Source organism: Eriocheir sinensis, chromosome 54, assembly GCF_024679095.1.
Source record: "Eriocheir sinensis breed Jianghai 21 chromosome 54, ASM2467909v1, whole genome shotgun sequence".
NCBI lineage: Eukaryota > Metazoa > Arthropoda > Malacostraca > Decapoda > Varunidae > Eriocheir > Eriocheir sinensis.
The window spans coordinates 3,433,537-3,452,131 of NC_066562.1; the positions used below are offsets into that span (position 1 = coordinate 3,433,537).

General features: G+C 50.8%; 1 protein-coding gene across 13 annotated transcripts in view; it reads right to left on the bottom strand.

Moving 5' to 3' along the window:
- LOC126983553 (nascent polypeptide-associated complex subunit alpha, muscle-specific form-like) overlaps positions 1-18,595 on the bottom strand; it is a 169,609-nt gene that overhangs the window by 40,511 nt on the left and 110,503 nt on the right. For 3 of the 13 annotated variants that reach the window (XR_007735967.1, XR_007735966.1, XM_050836327.1), the window contains exons 5-15: positions 16,230-16,343; positions 14,046-14,255; positions 12,066-13,410; positions 11,694-11,963; positions 10,453-10,730; positions 8,609-8,819; positions 4,917-5,039; positions 2,663-2,911; positions 1,732-1,794; positions 1,054-1,334; positions 240-373 (exon numbers count right to left, since the gene is read on the bottom strand). Coding sequence is in view for 11 of the 13 variants with exons in the window: in XM_050836327.1 (XP_050692284.1) it covers positions 240-373; positions 1,054-1,334; positions 1,732-1,794; positions 2,663-2,911; positions 4,917-5,039; positions 8,609-8,819; positions 10,453-10,730; positions 11,694-11,963; positions 12,066-13,410; positions 14,046-14,255; positions 16,230-16,343 (3,278 nt within the window). In the remaining 2 variants the exon portion in view is untranslated. The remainder of the gene's footprint in view (positions 1-239; positions 374-1,053; positions 1,335-1,731; positions 1,795-2,662; positions 2,912-4,916; positions 5,040-8,608; positions 8,820-10,452; positions 10,731-11,693; positions 11,964-12,065; positions 13,411-14,045; positions 14,256-16,229; positions 16,344-18,595) is intronic. The other 10 variants (XM_050836338.1, XM_050836337.1, XM_050836336.1 and 7 more) reach the window with 9 other exon arrangements.

Here is an 18,595-nt window from a genome sequence, read left to right on the forward strand (position 1 = left end):
TACTCCCAACTACTACTAAGTCCGCACCAGTGTACGCTACAACCCACCCAACCCACCACAATGACAACTCTACCACCATTACTGGACTCCCTCACCGCACTACAGCATCACCACACCCTCACACCATCACACGCCGCCTGCATTACACTCAGAACAACCACAACCTAAGTACTTTTACCATGAGAACCGTAAAGACTGACACTACACCATACCCCCCCCTCTCTCTCTCTCTCTCTTACCTTCTGCTCGACCTTGAGGGCCACTTCCATAGAGGAGACGTCATGGCGTAATTTGTTCACGTGCGAATCCATGGAAGCGTTCTCTTTCTGTAACTCCGAGATCTCCGAGGCCAAGCCAGTGTGGTCCTCGCCTTCTGTGCGGGGAATAGAGGGGCGGCCTTAGTGTGTGTGTGTGTGTGTGTGTGTGTGTGTGTGTGTGTGTGTGTGTGTGTGTGTGTGTGTGTGTGTGTGTGTGTGTGTGTGTGTGTGTGTGTGTTATCTCGTGACGTGAATGTTGTATGATGTGAAAATAAAGAGAAAAACGAAAAATATTGATAATTGTCATTCGTGTTGAAAAGAAAATCAAGGAAAAAGTTAATTATGGCAACAATACTACACGCCATTCACTCACGCGGTGACTGAAAACGAAATAAAACTAAATCACACACACAAACACACACACAGAAAATAAATCATTCACACACAAGGTAACAGTAAGTTCACCCCTGGCCGGTAATTACTTTACGTGGGGGTCTCCTCCCCCTTAGTTACCGTCACCCGATGGTTAGGAGGGGGAAGGGGGGGAGGGGGGGTCAGGGGGACGACAGCTCCCCTCATCCCCCTCTCTTGTGGGTTACTGAGAGCAAGTTGTGAGAGGGGCGCCCGTGTGTGTGTGTGTGTGTGTGTGTGTGTGTGTGTGTGTGTGTGTGTGTGTGTGTGTGTGTGTGTGTATCACAGAATGCCTGGGGGGTGGGGGCCAGGGTGAGGGGGTGGCGGCCCAGGGTAGGGGGGGGCGGTGGGGGTTGGGGTCATCATGCATGTGGGATGGACGCACCTGTCTTGAAGGCCAGGGACGAGTCATCCATCCTGAGCTTCTTGGCGGGAGGGGGCTGGAGGGGGTGGAGGAGTGGGCGGGCGAAGAGGGAGTGGGCGGCCGTGGGTGGGCCAGTGGGGCCGCCCGTGGAGTACGACGCCGCCAGGAGAGGAGGTCGAGGCTCCCCCATGGCCGCTAGACCAGTGGAGACGCCCATGGTGACGCCCATCCCCAGCCCCGCCCCCCCGCCCCCCTCCAGGGAGCGCATCTTGTTGCGGTTGGCGATGGGACACCCGGAGGCACTGCGGGACGGACACCGGGCAAGTTAGGGCGGCGGCGGCGTCGCCTCGGAGCTCAGTATTAGCACAAGGCAACTATGTCTCAGGTGGGCATGCAGTATGTCCGACACAGGGGACTAGCATGGTAGTACTACAAGTGGGATCCAGTGGGTCAACTCCACTTGAGGTCAGCGTCTGGGCCTGGCAACACGCGCCGCCTCGTCGCGCCGCCGGCAGCAGGAGGTGACAAGAGCTGAGAGCTGAAGGCAGCTTTATTTATGGCAACGTGAAAAAGTGAGGCATGATGCAGCAGCAGCAGCAGCGCCGGGCCGCCGAGGACAGGCGCGTGGCAGGCAGACGGAGGGCGCGCGGAGGCCTCAAGTGGTGTTAGTTCTGGCTCCCACAAGCTCGGCCTTCTTACCTCCTGTGACTGAGAAACTTGCCCGTGGAGTGCCCCGACCCATCACATCCAGGGACTGGACAGCTATAAGGGCAGCACAATGCGGTCAGTGAGGTGATGGGGAGGCGGGTCGCCGCGGCTCCCGGAAAACTGGCGACTACAGATCTAGCTCGCTACTGGCTGGCATGAAAACCATCGTCATGATTCATTGATAACTGACTTTATCATTTAAGGCAATATTTTGGCAAGACTGGTCTATCCATGGATGACTGGGCGTCAGTAACACGGGCCTCCCATACACCAACTTGTGAGCAGCGGCACGCCGCCCCGCCGCTGGCGGCCAGGCTTGGACGGGCTCCACCCTCCGTCGCCGCCGCCGCCGCCGGCGCCAGCGCCCAGGACGCCGCGCGGACGCGAGAGGTGCAGGCGAGGCGCGGCGTCGCGGGCACCCGGCGCGGCGGCTGCGGCTTAATTTACTCTCGCACTGCGCGGTGCGGCGCGGCGAGCGGCCGCCGAGCACTGCTCTGGGCAACTAGTGACGCGGGTCCTGCAGCGTCTCTATCGTCACCGAGGACGAGCCGCCGCCGTCGGGCACCGCGGCGCGCCGTGCAGGGTGGGGACGGCGCGGCGCGGTGCCCGGCGGCAGCGGTGCGGCGGCGCGGCGCGGCGGGTCCGGAGGGTTGGGGGGCGGCACGGTCCAAGCCTCGTCACCAGGGAGGGAGGTCCGGCCTCAGAAGGCAGCCAACGAAAGCGGGTACAGAACACAGCGACACACACACACACAGACTACGAACCTGAGCTTTGCGCGATTGTGTAACTTTGGCTCACAGGTCAAGAGGGTCTGAGTGCTTAGTTGAAGCCAGTGAAGGTGAGGCAAGGCTGTAGCTGTCTGTGACCCGAGTTGCACAACGCCACAGTCGGTGTGGAGGGAGGCGTCAGCCCTAATACTCACCGCAGTGGCTCCGAATCCTGCGTGTCCTTTGGCTTGTGCTTGGGCTTGTTGGCGCGCGGGCAGCCGGACAGCGAGCGGTGGGATGAGTAGTTGCCGGTGACGTGGCCGGAGCCGTCGCATCCTGGCGTGGGGCACTTGAGCTCCTGCGTCTGGTGCTGGATGCTGGAGCGGTCGGCGCGGGGACACCCGGACAGGCTGCGTGGTGGGGCGAGGAGAGACTTGGCCAGGTGAGGGGCTTTGGGACCAAGACTGTGAGCGACACGGGGCGTCGGGGAAAAGGGGGACAGGTGGCTTATGCCCGCGAGGCTCACCGACTCACTCACTGATGGACTGATGGGGCGTGGTGACTCAGGGCGAGGGTGAGGGGCGGGGGGTGACGGATGGGTGGCAGGTGAACAACGCCAGCACAGGTGAGACATGGCTGATGGATGACTGGTGAAGACTGTACAGTGACCACGATGACTGGATGAGTGGGGATGAGTAATGGATGAAAATGTATGTGGGTGGGCATTGTGATGACAGGTGTGATGATGACAACAGTGACACATGGCACAGTGCATGGCTGGCGGCTACATGGTGAGGCAACACCCTAATCACTCCTCATGACAGATTAATGGTCCAATAATGACATTTAATTAGTCGTGTCTTATAAATGGTCCTCTCTCTCTCTCTCTCTCTCTCTCTCTCTCTCTCTCTCTCTCTCTTATACGTATTGAAGATTATCACTATTGTTTAGTTGTTAATTGTTATTATTATTATCATTATTATTGCTATTATTTAACTACTACAAATAATCATCATTGCCACTATCCACAATTCTAACTTTAAACCTAAAATATTTCTAGGAGATTAAGAAATAAGAGAGAGAGAGAGAGAGAGAGAGAGAGAGAGAGAGAGAGAGAGAGAGAGAGAGAGAGAGAGAGAGAGAGAGAGAGAGAGAGAGAGAGAGAGAGAGAGAGAGAGAGAGAGAGAGAGAGAGAGAGAGAGAGAGAGAGAGAGAGAGAAACAAATTAAGTGACACAAAAGACCCGAACAGACACAGATAGCTTGAGACAGAGACAAAGACGAGACAAAGTAGCAATAGACAGAAAGATAGAGATAAGGAATTAAAGCAGAACTGACGGCCGGAGTACACAGATAGATAGCTTGAGATAAAGAGACAGAGACAAAAGAGAGAATAGCAATAGAAAGAAACAGAGCAATAGACAGAAAGACAGATAGATAGACAGAGAGAGAGAGAGAGAGAGAGAGAGTAGCAATAGAAAGAAACAGCAACAATAGACAGAAAGACAGATAGATAGACAGAGAGAGAGTAGCAATAGAAAGAAACAGCAGCAATAGACAGAAAGACAGATAGATAGACAGAGAGAGAGTAGCAATAGAAAGAAACAGCAACAATAGACGGAAAGACAGATAGATAGACAGAGAGAGAGAGTGGCAATAGAAAGAAACAGCAGCAATAGACAGAAAGACAGACAGATAGACAGAGAGAGAGTAGCAATAGAAAGAAACAGCAACAATAGACGGAAAGACAGATAGATAGACAAAGGGAGAGTAGCAATAGAAAGAAACAGCAACAATAGACAGAAAGACAGATAGATAGACAGAGAAAGAGAGTAGCAATAGAAAGAAACAGCAGCAATAGACGGAAAGACAGATAGATAGACAGAGAGAGAGTAGCAATAGTAAGAAACAGCAGCAATAGACGGAAAGACAGATAGATAGACAGAGAGAAAGTAGCAATAGAAAGAAACAGCAGCAATAGACAGAAAGACAGATAGATAGACAAAGAAAGAGTAGCAATAGAAAGAAACAGCAACAATAGACAGAAAGACAGATAGATAGACAGAGAGAGAGTGGCAATAGAAAGAAACAGCAGCAATAGACAGAAAGACAGATAGATAGACAGAGAAAGAGAGTAGCAATAGAAAGAAACAGCAGCAATAGACAGAAAGACAGATAGATAGACAGAGAGAGAGAGAGAGAGAGAGTAGGAATAGAAAGAAACAGCAGCAATAGACAGAAAGACAGATAGATAGACAGAGACAAAGAAAGAGTAGCAATAGAAAGAAACAGCAACAACAGACAGAAAGACAGATAGATAGACAGAGACAGAGAGAGAGTAGCAATAGAAAGAAACAGCAACAATAGACAGAAAGACAGATAGATAGACAAAGAAAGAGTAGCAATAGAAAGAAACAGCAGCAATAGACGGAAAGACAGATAGACAGAGGCACCCCGGAGCATGACCAACCTGCGGTGAGTGGCATAGTTCCCGGTGACGTGGCCCATCCCGTCGCAGCCTGGCGTGGGGCACTGGATCAGCTCCTTCCCGTCCCTCCTGCTGCTGCTGCGGGAGTAAGCACGTACGCCGCTGCTGATAGAGAAGCGGCGGTGAGGGGGACCGGGTGGGCGGGAGGGCGGGGGAAGAGAGGAAAGGGGGGTGGGAGGATGAAGGGAAGATGGAAAGGCGGAGAAGAACGGGAGGGAGAGGAGATAACGGAAGGATGGAAGGAAGAAGAGAATGGAAGTATGGAAGGGCGGGAGGAAGAAGGGAAGACGGAAAGGCGGAAGAACGGGAGGGAGAGGAGATAACGGAAGAATGGAAGGGAGAAGAGAATGGAAAGACGGAAGGGCGGGAGGGAGAAGACGGAAGGGAGAGAGGAAGAGGAAAGAATGGCGGGAAGAAGAGAGGAAAGGAGGGCAGAAGGGGAAAGAGAGGAAAGGAAGGAGGGAGGGGAAAGAGAGGAAAGGAGAGCAAGAGGAAAAAGAAAGGAAGATCGGACGGAAGGGGGAATAGAGGAAAGGAAGACAAGAGAAAAGGATAGGAAGAAAGTGAGGTACAGAATAGTGAGAAAAGAGAATTGGACGAGATAAAGGAAAAGGGAGAAGGGAGGAATGGAGAGGGAGGAAGGGCAGGAGGGAGAGGAAAAGGGGACGGGAGGGATAGGAAAAACGTGGACAGAAAACCGAAGAAAAAAGAAGAAGAACGGAGTAGAGGGGAAGGGCAGGAGAGAGAGGAAGTAAAGGAGAAAGAACAGTAAAGAGGGAGAAAAGGAAGGAAGGAGAATGGGAAGAGAAGAGAGAGGGAGAAATGTGCTGCGATAGTTTAAATTTGTGTTGCTGAAGGCTGAGAGAAGGAAGCCTCAACACAAGGAAGGAAAGGATCTGTAGGTGTTGCAAGGAGAATTGTGTTGCGTGAAAAGACAAAAAAAAAAAAAAAAAAGAAAACTAGGCCTGTATTAGTGTTGCCAGATTCCTTTAAGTTGCTGAAGGCACAGACAGAAAGACCAACACAGGGCAGTAAAAGATCTGTGTTGCAAAAAAAAATTGTGTTGCGAGATGGAAGGAAAAGGGGAAAACCTAGACTTGTATTTGTGTTGTTAGTTGCTGGTGTGTTGCCGAGGGGTGAGAGAAAAGGGAACGCAAAAAGAGAATGGATCTTTAAGTGTTGTAAAAAAGAATTGTGTTGCGAGATGAAAGAAAAAGGGGAACAACTAGACCTGTATTTGTGTTGTAAGTTGCTGGTGTGTTGCAGAGGGGTGAGATAAAAGGCAACACAAAAAGAGAATTAAGTGTAGCAAAAAAATTGTGTTGCGAGATGGAAGGGAAAGGGAAAAAAAACTAGACCTGTATTTGTGTTGTTAGTTGCTGGTGTGTTGCCGAGGAGTGAGACAAAAGGCAACACAAAAAGAGAATTAAGTGTTGCAAAAAAGAATTGTGTTGCGAGATGAAAGAAAAAGGGGAAAAACTAGACCTGTATTTGTGTTGTTAGATGTTAGTGCGTTGCCGAGGGATGAGTCAAAAGTTAACACAAAGAGAGAATGGATCTTTAAGTGTTGCAAAAAAGAATTGTGTTGCGAGATGGAAGGAAAAAGGAGAAAAATTAGACCTGTATTTGTGTTCTTAGCTGCTACTGTGTTGCCGAGGGGTGAGGCAAAAGGCAACATAAAAAGAGAATGGATCTTTAAGTGTTGCAAAAAAAGAATTGTGTTGTGAGATGGAAGGAAAAGGAGAAAAAAAAACTAGACCTGTATTTGTGTTGTTAGTTGTTGGTGTGTTGACGAGGGGTGAGAGAAAAGGCAACACAAAGAGAGAATGGATCTTTAAATGTTGCCAAAAAGAGTTGTGTTGCGAGATGGAAGGAAAACGAGAGTAACTAGACCTGTATTTGTGTTGTTAGTTGAGTTGCTGAGGGGTGAAATAAAAAGCAACACAAAAAGAGAATGGACCTTAAGTATTGCAAAAGAGAATTGTGTTGCGAGATGAAACTAAAAGGGGAAAAAGTAGACCTGTATTTGTGTTGTTAGATGTTAGTGTGTTGCGGAGAGATGACAGAAGGAAGAAGCAACACAAGCAGAGAGAAAACCGAAGTGTTGCGAATTGTGTTGAGTGATATAGAAACGAAGAAAAATATAACCAGAAACGTAATAGTGTTGACATTGTTTGTGTTGCTGAAGCCTGAGAGAAGGGAACAGCAACACAAGGAAAGAGAGGATCTGTGTTGCGAAAAAGGGATTCTGTTGCGTGATGAGAGGAAGAAGAGCAAGAAAACTAGATATGCATTTGTGTTGAGATTCTTTTGTGTTGCTGAAGGGTGGAAGGAAGAAACAGCAACACAAGAGGATTGGAGTGTTGTCATAGTTGCAAGAAAACTAGATATGCATTTGTGTTGAGATTTTTTTGTGTTGCTGAAGAGTGAAAGGAGGAAACAGCAACACAAGAGGATTGGAGTGTTGTCATAGTTTGCACACGAGATGAAACACACATGAGAATAATTGTAAGACAGAAAACGTATCCCCTTAAATCTAATATAGCAGTAACTCTTCAAGATTTTCACATTTACAAAAACTCGTATACTGGAAATAAAAAAAAACAAGAAAAAAAAATCTATAACTTATCACACTAACAGCTGAAAAAACTATTGTAAGAAAGTAAATATAGCAGTGAATGACTACGTGAATATGAGTGAAAGTGAGCAGGAATGAGGAAAAAAATAAGATAGAAGAAGGAAAAGAAAAAAGAAAATGGAAGGAGGGATGGCGGGAAAAAGGAAGGACAAAAAAATAATGGAGGAAAAGAGGAAAAAAAGATGGAAGGAGGGATGGAGGGAAAGAGGAAGGAAAAAATAATACGGAAGGAGGGATGGAGGAGAGGAAAAAAATATGGAAGAAGTGATAGAAGAAGGGGAAGAAAAGAGGGATAGATGGAGAGGTGGCGGTAGAGGAGGAGGAAAAGTTGAATGGAGGGAAGAGGGAGGAAAGGAAGAAGAGATGCGTTGGAGGAAAGACGGATGAAGGAATGGAGGGAGGGAGGGAGGAATGATGGAATGAAGAGATGGAAGGTAAAAAGAAGGAGGGGATGGAGAGAAAAAACAATGATGGAGGAATAGATGAGGAAAGGAGTCTGCAAATCCATCTCAAATACATGATGAGAGAGAGAGAGAGAGAGAGAGAGAGAGAGAGAGAGAGAGAGAGAGAGACGTAATAACCCACTTGGGAACCGAATCTTTGAGGCGAATCAGTAATATCGCCTCATAAAGGTTCGGAGCTTCGAAACAAAGAACCTCGGAGTTTCAAGGGTTCAGAGACGGGAAACGGAACTTTTGTCTCTGGGTCCTCATTTTAGGAGGGGGGGGGGGTGAGGGGGGAAGGGGGAATGGGGGGAGGGGTAATCATGTGGAAGGAGGAAACGAAAAATGGGAGAGAGAGAGAGAGAGAGAGAGAGAGAGAGAGAGAGAGAGAGAGAGAGAGAGAGAGAGAGAGAGAGAGAGAGAGATTAATATGAAAATTGCAAATAAATAAAACGAAAACAAACACTGAACCTGCGTCATGAAAACACTAACAAAAACAACAAAACAAAACAAAACAAAAAAGCAAGAGGAAAAAAAAAAAATCCCAGAACCCAAGCTAACCCACCCCCAAATCATCACGGGCTTGGGGTTACCTGTCGGGCATGGGCGTGGGCGGGGGCTGGGAGCGTGATGGGGACAGCTGGTAGGGGGTGGTACAGGCGCTGGTGGTCATGTAGTCCCCGCTCATGGCCGTCCCGTAGCTGCCGGCGCCCATGTACCCGCCCTGGTAGCTCTGGTAGCCCATGTAGCCCGCGTTGTAGGCGCTGGTCACGTCGTAGGGGCGGGTGGTCATGGTGTTGTAGCCTGGTTAGTGGTTAGTGGGGTTAGTGGTTAGTGGCCGGAAGGTTAGTGGGAGGATGGTTAGAGGTAGGGAGGTTAGTGGTAAGGAGATTAGAGGTAGAGAGGTTAGAGGTAGGAAGGTTAGAGGTAGGAAGGTTAGAGGTAGGAAGGTTAGAGGTAGGGGGGTTAGGGGTAGGGAGGTTAGGAGTAGGGATGTTAGAGGTAGGGAGGTTAGAAGTAGGGAGGTTAGTGGTAGGGAGGTTAGAGGTAGGGGGGTTAGGGGTAGGGTTAGTGGTAGTGAGGTTAGAGGTAGGGAGGTTAGTGGTAGGGAGGTTAGTGGTAAGGAGGTTAGAGATAAGGTTAGTGGTAAGGAGTTTAAAGATAGGGAGGTTAGTGGTAAGGAGGTAAGAGGTAGGCAGTGTTCATGCTCAGTGGGGTTAGCTGTCATTGGGGTTGGCTATTAGTGGTAAAACTGTATAGATTATTGTTGTTAGTGGTTACGGGCTAATGTTACTAGTGATTCCTGGTTATGAGCGTTAGTGGTGTTAGTGGCGGGTCGTTGGGAGTTAGTGTTGCTGTTGGGAGAAGTTAAAAATGAAGTAAGTTATCCGTCCACTCAGATTACAATACGTGAAAAGTTACTGAAATTTTTCAACAAAACTTTTTAACATTGGAAAGGTTTATCATTTACTCAGTTTAAAATCATAGTTAAACATAATTCGACATCAATATATTGCTCAGGCTCAAGAATCTTAATTCATCCTACAGTTAAAGTTAGCAAATATAACATCACTACCTTGCGAAGCGTGTATCAGGACACCTCTACACCCGAAATTGACCTCTATTTTGGCCACTCTTTACTTTTGTCTGTTGTGGGAGCGGGGAGTAGCGGACTAATTTTTTTATACCCTTTTTGTTGCCCTTGAGCCGTGTCCTTTGTTGTAAAAAAAAAAGAAAAAAAAACTTAGAAGATTGAATTCTGCTACTTATTAAATTCATCACCAAGCTTAAGTTCAGTATCATGACTTTCCTATGTAAGTTTAACATCACTCTATTTTACATTTAAGATTGAGATCAATTGCATCTTTATGACAGCTCCGTTATTCTTACAAAAATGAACTCTGGCACACATTCGATTCATTCCTCACCACCCTTCCTTTGTACACAAGTTTGACAATATTGCTTTGAAAGGGTCCAGTTACCCCTCTAACACAACGACTTTATCCAGCTTTATCATGAAGAAGCTGCAGACTCAGAATACCTTCCACTCTACACCACAGTTCACACACCACAACTATCACTAATACGTCTCCTTTTTACTTTAGTTTGACAAGACTGTTTAATTAGGGTATCAGAACACCTCTCCTCCCGAAATTGATTTATCTTTTTGGCCACTCTTCTCTATTCAGGAGCAGTAAGTAGTGTTTTTTTTAATTATTTTTTTTACGCCCTTGCACTGGCTCCTCTGATGTTAAAAAAGAAAAAATAAATTAGGGTCCATAACTTCTCTAACACCAAAACTTGATAGTGAAGAAGTTACAAAGAATCCCTTCCCTTCTACACCACAATTCACACACCACAACTCTCATCACCACCACTCAAACACCCACGACGAAGGTGACCCACTCATCGTCATGATCATGGTCGTCGTTCTTACCGTTCATGTTCCGGAAGTCGTGGGATCTGTCGGGCGTGGCGGCGTACCCGTTGTCGTGGGGGGTGCAGGCGGGGGCGGTGGGGGCGCGGGAGTAGTCGGGGGTGACGCCATAATCAAGGGGGCGGGCGAGGCTGAAATTAACAGGCTCAGTTGGTGCAGAGAAGTCCACGGGTTCGGTCTGTTCGTCGATGGTGGCCGGCTGCTGGAAGGGTGCACCGCCCCCAGGGTACCCCGACCCCAGGCGTGAAGGGGGGCTGTACTCGGGGCTGGTGGGGCCGCTGGGGGGGCGTGACGGGGCGGGGCAGGGTGAGGGGGAGAGACGGGGCATGTTAATTGGGTGCTGTGTGTGTGTGTGTGTGTGTGTGTGTGTGTGTGTGTGTGTGTGTGTGTGTGTGTGTGTGTGTGTGTGTGTGTGTGTGTGTGTGTGTGTGTGTGTGTGTGTGTGTGTGTGTGTGTGTGTGTGTGTGTGTGTGTGTGTGTGTGTGTGTGTGTGTGTGTGTGTGTGTGTGTGTGTGTGTGTGTGTGTGTGTGTGTGTGTGTGTGTGTGTGTGTGTGTGTGTGTGTGTGTGTGTGTGTGTGTTCAGTATACAGGAACTGAGTTAAGTGTTGTTCTGTCTCTATTCCTAATCCAAGAACAAAATGGCTGCCCTGGTGCTGGCGGCAAGGGGCAGGGAAGTAATCCGCCGCACGCATCACGGCAGCCACTATAAAAAAATCGCCGGGGCCGGGGTCGACCAAGAGCCTGCCGGCACTACTGCCTGGCAGCACCAAAAAAATCTGTTTTTATAATTTGTGAGTCAGCAGAGGGAAGGACAAACCATGGAAGGAGACACGCCCAGACTGCCTCCACCTGCTATGGCCTGCAACTCTTGATCCACTCAGCCGCCAGGCACTCAAAATATAACGTAGGTCACCAAACTGTGTGTGTGTGTGTGTGTGTGTGTGTGTGTGTGTTATGATGTGATGTGATGTGATGTGATGTGATGTGATGTGATGTGATGTGATTTGGCATGGCATGGCATGCTGTATCGTGGTGGTAAGTATTATGGTGTGGTGTGGTGTGGTTTGGCATGGCATGGCATGCTGTATCGTGGTGGTATTGTGGTGTGGTGTGGTGTAGTATGGTGTGGTTTGGCATGGCATGGCATGCTGTATCGTGGTGATAAGTATTGTGGTGTGGTGTGGTGTGGCTGGCCATGGCATGGCATGGCAAGCTGCAGCGCGGGGGCGTGGTGCCTCACCTGAGGGAGCCCGGGGGCCTGGCGAGGGACAGGTCGAGGGTCTGGCTGGTGTGCTGGGAGTCGTGGGAGCTGCCTGGGGACACGAGCTGGGGGCCGCTGTAGCAGGGCGACACGCCGGGGCCGGGGTAGTGCGGGGAGGTAACCATGGGGCCGCCGGCACCCATGGGCCCCGAGAGGTCCATCACACTGGCGGGGGACATGGGGTTGGGGCCCAGCGCGGGCGTCTTGACGCTCAGGTTGATGGCCGAGCTGTCGTATCTGTACCCCGGGCTGGAGGGGGGAGGGGAGGGGTTAGTGACGTCATGTGTGTGTGTGTGTGTGTGTGTGTGTGTGTGTGTGTGTGTGTGTGTGTGTGTGTGCATGGCGCCTCACCTCTGGTACATGGTGTTCGGCGGCGGGGCGGGCGGCATGCAGGCGGCGGTGCAGGGCGTGGCCTCGTTGAGCTTCACCTCTGCGCCGCACGCCGCCTTGTTCATGAAGAAAGTGTTGTGGGCGGTGGTGACAGGGTACTCGGAGGACACGGGCGGCTTCAGGCCGTCGAAGGGTCCGTGTGGGGGCAGCAGGGGTCCGGCGCCCCCAACCAGGGGGCCGGGCGTGGGCGTCATGGCTGAGAGGGAGCCGCCCCCCAATGAGCCGCTGCCTGCCGGGGCCGTGGATGCCTCGAAGGGAGCGGGGGCAGGGGGCAAGTGGGGCTGGGAGACGGGCACGGCGGCCTGACGGTCCAGGTCGAGGGTGGTGTAGGAGTGAGGCAGGTCAAAGCGTGCCTCGCTGGCCCGCACCTCCGTGATGGGCGCCGGCCGGATCAGGCCAGCGTCCTCCTCGCCGCGGTATCCGAAGCAGCCCAGCCCGCCGCTCTCGCCGCCCTTCACGCCCACGGGCTCCAGCCCTCCCAAGCCCTTCTGGGGGCTGAGGCCGCGCCCAGCGCCGTTGTTGGCACCGCTTCTGCCGGTGCCGCTGGCGGTGGTGGTGGCGGCGGCGGAAAGGCTGCCGCCGGCGGCCACGCTGCTGGCGCTACTACTGATGTTGTTGGTGCTGGTGGAGGTATTGTTTGTGGTGTTGTTGTTGGTACTGCTGCTGTTGTTATTGTTGTTGGCGGTGGTGGTGTTGTTGTTGTTGGTGGGGGTCAGAGCCAGCCTGCCGCCACCGCCCACCTCCTCCATGCAGGCCTTGGGCGGATCGCGGGCGGCGGGCGGCTGTGCCGAGGATGTCTCCATCAGGTGGCGGCTGTCTGCGGCGCGGGGCTCCACCGAGCTGCTTACGGCGGCGGCAGACGACGACGAGGATGACGAGGACGAGGAAGAGGAGGAGGAAGACCCGGCGGCGGGGGCGGGGCAGAAGTCCGGGGCGAAGGAGAGGGAGGTGGAGTCAGCGAGGGGGCGCGGCGACCCCCGCGGGGAGGTCTCGACCTCGTCCTCGGGCACCGGCGAGCACAGGGACGCGAAGCCCTGCGGCGAGGCTGCGGAGGCGGCGGCAGCGGGCGTGGACGACGTGACGCTGGCCTCGGCCTTCACCACCACCGGAGGCGGCGGCGGCGGAGGCGGGGGCGGGGGTGCGTCGCTGGTGGAGGGGGAGGGGCGGCGGGTGACGGGCGGCTGGGCGGCGGCGGCCGAGGTGGAGGGGGGCAGGGAGGCGGCGGGCAGGAGTGGGAGCGGCGGCTGTGGGAAGTCAAGCTGCTTCACGAAACACACGGGCCTCAGCAGGCGGTCTGACGTGGCGGCTGGGGAAGGGGGGGTGGGCGTTAGTGTCGGGCAGGGAGGGTGGTGCTACTGGTGAGACACACACACACACACACACACACACACACACACGGAGCAGCAAGAGAGGTGTGTGGGTGACCTAACACGATTATCTATTCTCGGAAAAGTACATCAAAACGATTGTTGAAGAAAGTTATCAACTCCCGACATATATGAGAGTGGCGTTCAGAAGCTTGCTAAAGACTGAATAATGGCTCTCCTGCGATCGACGACTGGACTACACAGCCGCACGATCAAAGGAAGCAATCTGTGGCACTCGAGAAAATGTCACAGGAAAAAATGTCACCCGAAAAATGTCACTGGAATGAATTATCATTAGTAGCAGCAGCAACAGTGGCGGCGAGGGCAGTGTTGGTGAGCTGTTGGTGTTATTATGGTTATTATTATTATTATTATTATTATTATTATTATTATTATTATTATTATTATTATTATTATTATTATTATCTGATTCACCTTACTCAAAAAATAGAGTATAGCGTTTGTTCCGTGTTTATGGGGAAGGAGTCATACATACACACACACACACACACACACACACACACACACACACACACACACACACACACACACACACACACACACACACACACACCTGCTGCTGCTGCTGCTGTCTGCTGGAGCGACACGTGGGGCTGCTGCAGTAGGGCCATGCGTTGGCGGGCGTGGCGCGCTGCCTGCTTGGACGCAGCGGCCACGGGGCAGCCGGACAGCGAGCGGTGGCAGTGCCGGGACTGGTTGACGTGGCCGCGGCCGGAGCAGCCGGGCGTCGGGCACTTGACGATGGTCTCGTGGGCCGCGAGGACTGCCGGGGACAGGGGGGTCAGGGGCCGGCCTCGCTACATCGCTCACTCACTCATTTTCACCCACTCCCTCACTCACTCTCTCCCCTAACTCACTTTCGTCCTCACTACACCACAAACTCACACTCTCCCCGTAACTGATTTTCGTCTTCACTACATCACTTACTTTCTCCCCTAACTCCTTTTCACACCACTCACTCATTCTCGACCCTGACTCACCACTTCTCACTACAGCAGTCACTCACTGTCTCCCCTAACCCCTAACTCCTTTTCACACCACTCACTCATTCTCGACCCTGACTCACCACTTCTCACTACAGCATTCACTCACTGTCTCCCCTTACTCATTCTCGAAACTGATTCACCTCACTACACCACTCACTCACTCTCTTTCTCTCCTGTAACTCATCTTCGGAACTGATTCACCTCACACCTCTTCATTCTTCTTTTCCACTCCCTTATGCAGTCCCGCCATTCTTCCACTCTGTATTTGATTCCTCTTATGTTTTCTCCTACATCACCCACTCACTCACCCACTCACTCTCCGCTAGCTTATTTGCGTGACTGGTTCATCTCACACATTCACTTTCTCCTCGCTCCCTTATGCATACCTTCCACTCTTTTACCCTGTACTCTATTACCCTCATTTCTTCCCCTATACAACCTGATGATGAATACAGTAAGGGCGGGGCAGACGGGGCAGTGTGTTAGCAGGGGCGGGGCAGACGGGGCAGTGTGTTAACAGGGGCGGGGCAGACGGGGCAGTGTGTTAGCAGGGGCGGGGCAGACGGGGCAGTGTGTTAACAGGGGTGGGGAAGACAGGGCAGTGCGTTAACAGGGGCGGGGCAGACGGGGCAGTGTGTTAACAGGGGCGGGGCAGACATGGCAGTGTGTTAACAGGGGCGGGGCAGACAGGGCAGTGTGTTAACAGGGGCGGGGCAGACAGAGCAGTGTGTTAACAGGGGCGGGGCAGACATGGCAGTGTGTTAACAGGGGCGAGGCAGACAGGGCAGTGTGTTAACAGGGGCGAGGCAGACAGGGCAGTGTATTAACAGGGGCGGGGCAGACGGGGCAGTGTGTTAACAGGGGCGGGGCAGACATGGCAGTGTGTTAACAGGGCGGGCAGACATGGCAGTGTTAACAGGGGCGAGGCAGACAGAGCAGTGTGTTAACAGGGGCGAGGCAGACAGGGCAGTGTGTTAACAGGGGCGGGGCAGACGGGGCGGTGCGTTAACAGGGGCGGGGCAGACATGGCAGTGTGTTAACAGGGGCGGGGCAGACAGGGCAGTGTGTTAACAGGGGCGGGGCAGACATGGCAGTGTGTTAACAGGGGCGGGGCAGACAGGGCAGTGTGTTAACAGGGGCGGGGCAGACGGGGCAGGTATAGGGCGGGCAGACAGGGCAGTGTGTTAACAGGGGCGAGGCAGACAGAGCAGTGTGTTAACAGGGGCGGGGCAGACGGGGCAGTGTGTTAACAGGGGCGAGGCAGACAGAGCAGTGTGTTAACAGGGGCGGGGCAGACGGGGTAGTGTGTTAACAGGGGCGAGGCAGACGGGGCAGGGGTAGGATAAGGTTACTTTCAAGGGTAGAGGGCAAGTGTTTACGGGTTTTTATTGTGGGTTTGAGGGGGAGAATGAGAAGATGGGAGGAAGGGGCAGACGAAGAAAGGATGGAACGAAGATAAAGATACAAATGGGAGGAGGAGGAAGAAGAGGAGGAGGAGGAGAGAGTGAGGTGGTTCGAGGCGGGACCAACGATGGCAGGTTATCGTACTCAGAGCCTCTTATTTACCGGTTTCTGACTCATAACTCTTCCCAAAACTCACCAATGATTAACCATTTTAACGATAACTACATATGAAACCAGTTATTGGGGTCAAGGAAGCAGGTTTTGGGTCGGAAATCGGGAAACGTAAGAGGCTGAGTACGACAATCTAATAACGTTGGGCGGGACAAGGCGGGGCGGGGCAGACTCACTTTCCGGGGTGACTTTATCCTTCCTGGGGCAGCCGGAGAGGGAGCGGTGGTGGGAGTAGAGGCCGGTGGCGTGCCCCGTGCCGTTACATCCCGGCGTGGGGCATTTACTGCTCTCTGTGGGGGGGAAAGAAGGGGCGGTCAGGTGAATCAGTAGCGAGAGAAGTGTGGCGTTAGGAGAGCGATGTAGTGTTAGGGAAGTGGAGTAGTGAGGGGAATTAGTTACGAGAATGAGTTAGGAAAGTGATGTTGTGTTATGGAAGTGGTTTATAGTGAGGTGAATTAGTTACGAGAATGAGTTAGGGGAGTTATGTTGTGTTAGGGAAGTGGTTTATAGTGAGGTGAATTAGTTACGAGAATGAGTTAGGAGAGTTATGTAGTGTTTGGAAGTATTTTATAGTGAGGTGAATTAGTTACGAGAATGAGTTAGGAGAGTGATGTAGTGTTAGGGAAGTGGTTTATAGTGAGGGGAATTACTTACGAGAATGAGTTAGGAGAGTGATGTTGTGTTAGGGAAGTGGTTTATAGTGAGGGGAATTACTTACGAGAATGAGTTAGGAGAGTGATGTAGTGTTAGGGAAGTGGTTTATAGTGAGGGGAATTACTTACGAGAATGAGTTAGGAGAGTTATGTAGTGTTAGGGAAGTGGTTTATAGTGAGGGGAATTAGTTACGAGAATGAGTTAGGAGAGCGATGTAGTGTTAGGGAAGTGGTTTATAGTGAGGTGAATTAGTATCGAGAATGAGTTAGGGGTGTGATGTAGTGTTAGGGAAGTGGTGTAGTGAGGTGAATTAGTTACGAGAATGAGTTAGGAGAGTGATGTAGTGTTAGGGAAGTGATGTAGTGAGGTGAATTAGTTACGAGAATGAGTTAGGAGAGTGATGTAGTGTTAGGGAAGTGGTTTATAGTGAGGTGAATTAGTATCGAGAATGAGTTAGGGGAGTGATGTAGTGTTAGGGAAGTGGAGTAGTGAGGTGAATTAGTTACGAGAATGAGTTAGGGGAGTGATGTAGTGTTAGGGAAGTGGAGTAGTGAGGTGAATTAGTTACGAGAATGAGTTAGGGGAGTGATGTAGTGTTAGGGAAGTGGAGTAGTGAGGTGAATTAGCATGAGAATGAGTTAGGAGAGTGATGTTGTGTTAGGGAAGTGGTTTATAGTGAGGGGAATTACTTACGAGAATGAGTTAGGAGAGTGATGTAGTGTTAGGGAAGTGGTTTATAGTGAGGGGAATTACTTACGAGAATGAGTTAGGAGAGTGATGTAGTGAGGTGAATGAGTTACGAGAATGAGTTAGGGGAGTGGTGTTATGGAAGTGGTTTATAGTGAGGTGAATGAGTTACGAGAATGAGTTAGGGGAGTGATGTAGTGTTAGGGAAGTGGTTTATAGTGAGGTGAATTAGTTACGAGAATGAGTTAGGGGAGTGATGTAGTGTTAGGGAAGTGGTTTATAGTGAGGTGAATTAGTTACGAGAATGAGTTAGGGGAGTGATGTAGTGTTAGGGAAGTGGTTTATAGTGAGGTGAATTAGTTACGAGAATGAGTTAGGGGAGTGATGTAGTGTTAGGGAAGTGGTTTATAGTGAGGTGAATTAGTAACGAGAATGAGTTAGGAGAGTGATGTTGTGTTAGGGAAGTGGTTTATAGTGAGGTGAATTAGTTACGAGAATGAGTTAGGAGAGCGATGTTGTGTTAGGGAAGTGATGTAGTGAGGTGAATTAGTTACGAGAATGAGTTAGGAGAGTGATGTAGTGTTAGGGAAGTGGTGTTGTGAGGGGAATTACTTACGAGAATGAGTTAGGGGAGTGATGTTGTGTTAGGGAAGTGGTTTATAGTGAGGTGAATTAGTTACGAGAATGAGTTAGGGGAGTGATGTTGTGTTAGGGAAGTGGTTTATAGTGAGGTGAATTAGTTACGAGAATGAGTTAGGGGAGTGATGTAGTGTTAGGGAAGTGATGTAGTGAGGTGAATTAGTTACGAGAATGAGTTAGGGGAGTGATGTAGTGTTAGGGAAGTGAGGTGAATTAGTTACGAGAATGAGTTAGGGGAGTGATGTAGTGTTAGGGAAGTGATGTAGTGAGGTGAATTAGTAACGAAAATGAGTTAGGAAAGTGATGTAGTGAGGTGAATTAGTAACGAAAATGAGTTAGGAAAGTGATGTAGTGTTAGGGAAGTGATGTAGTGAGGTGAATTAGTAACGAAAATGAGTTAGGAGAGTGATGTTGTGTTAGGGAAGTGATGTAGTGAGGTGAATTAGTAACGAGAATGAGTTAGGAAAGTGATGTTGTGTTAGGGAAGTGATGTAGTGAGGTGAATTAGTTAGGAGAGAGTGTGAGTGAATGCCGTAGTGAGGAGTGGTGAGTTAGGGGAGAA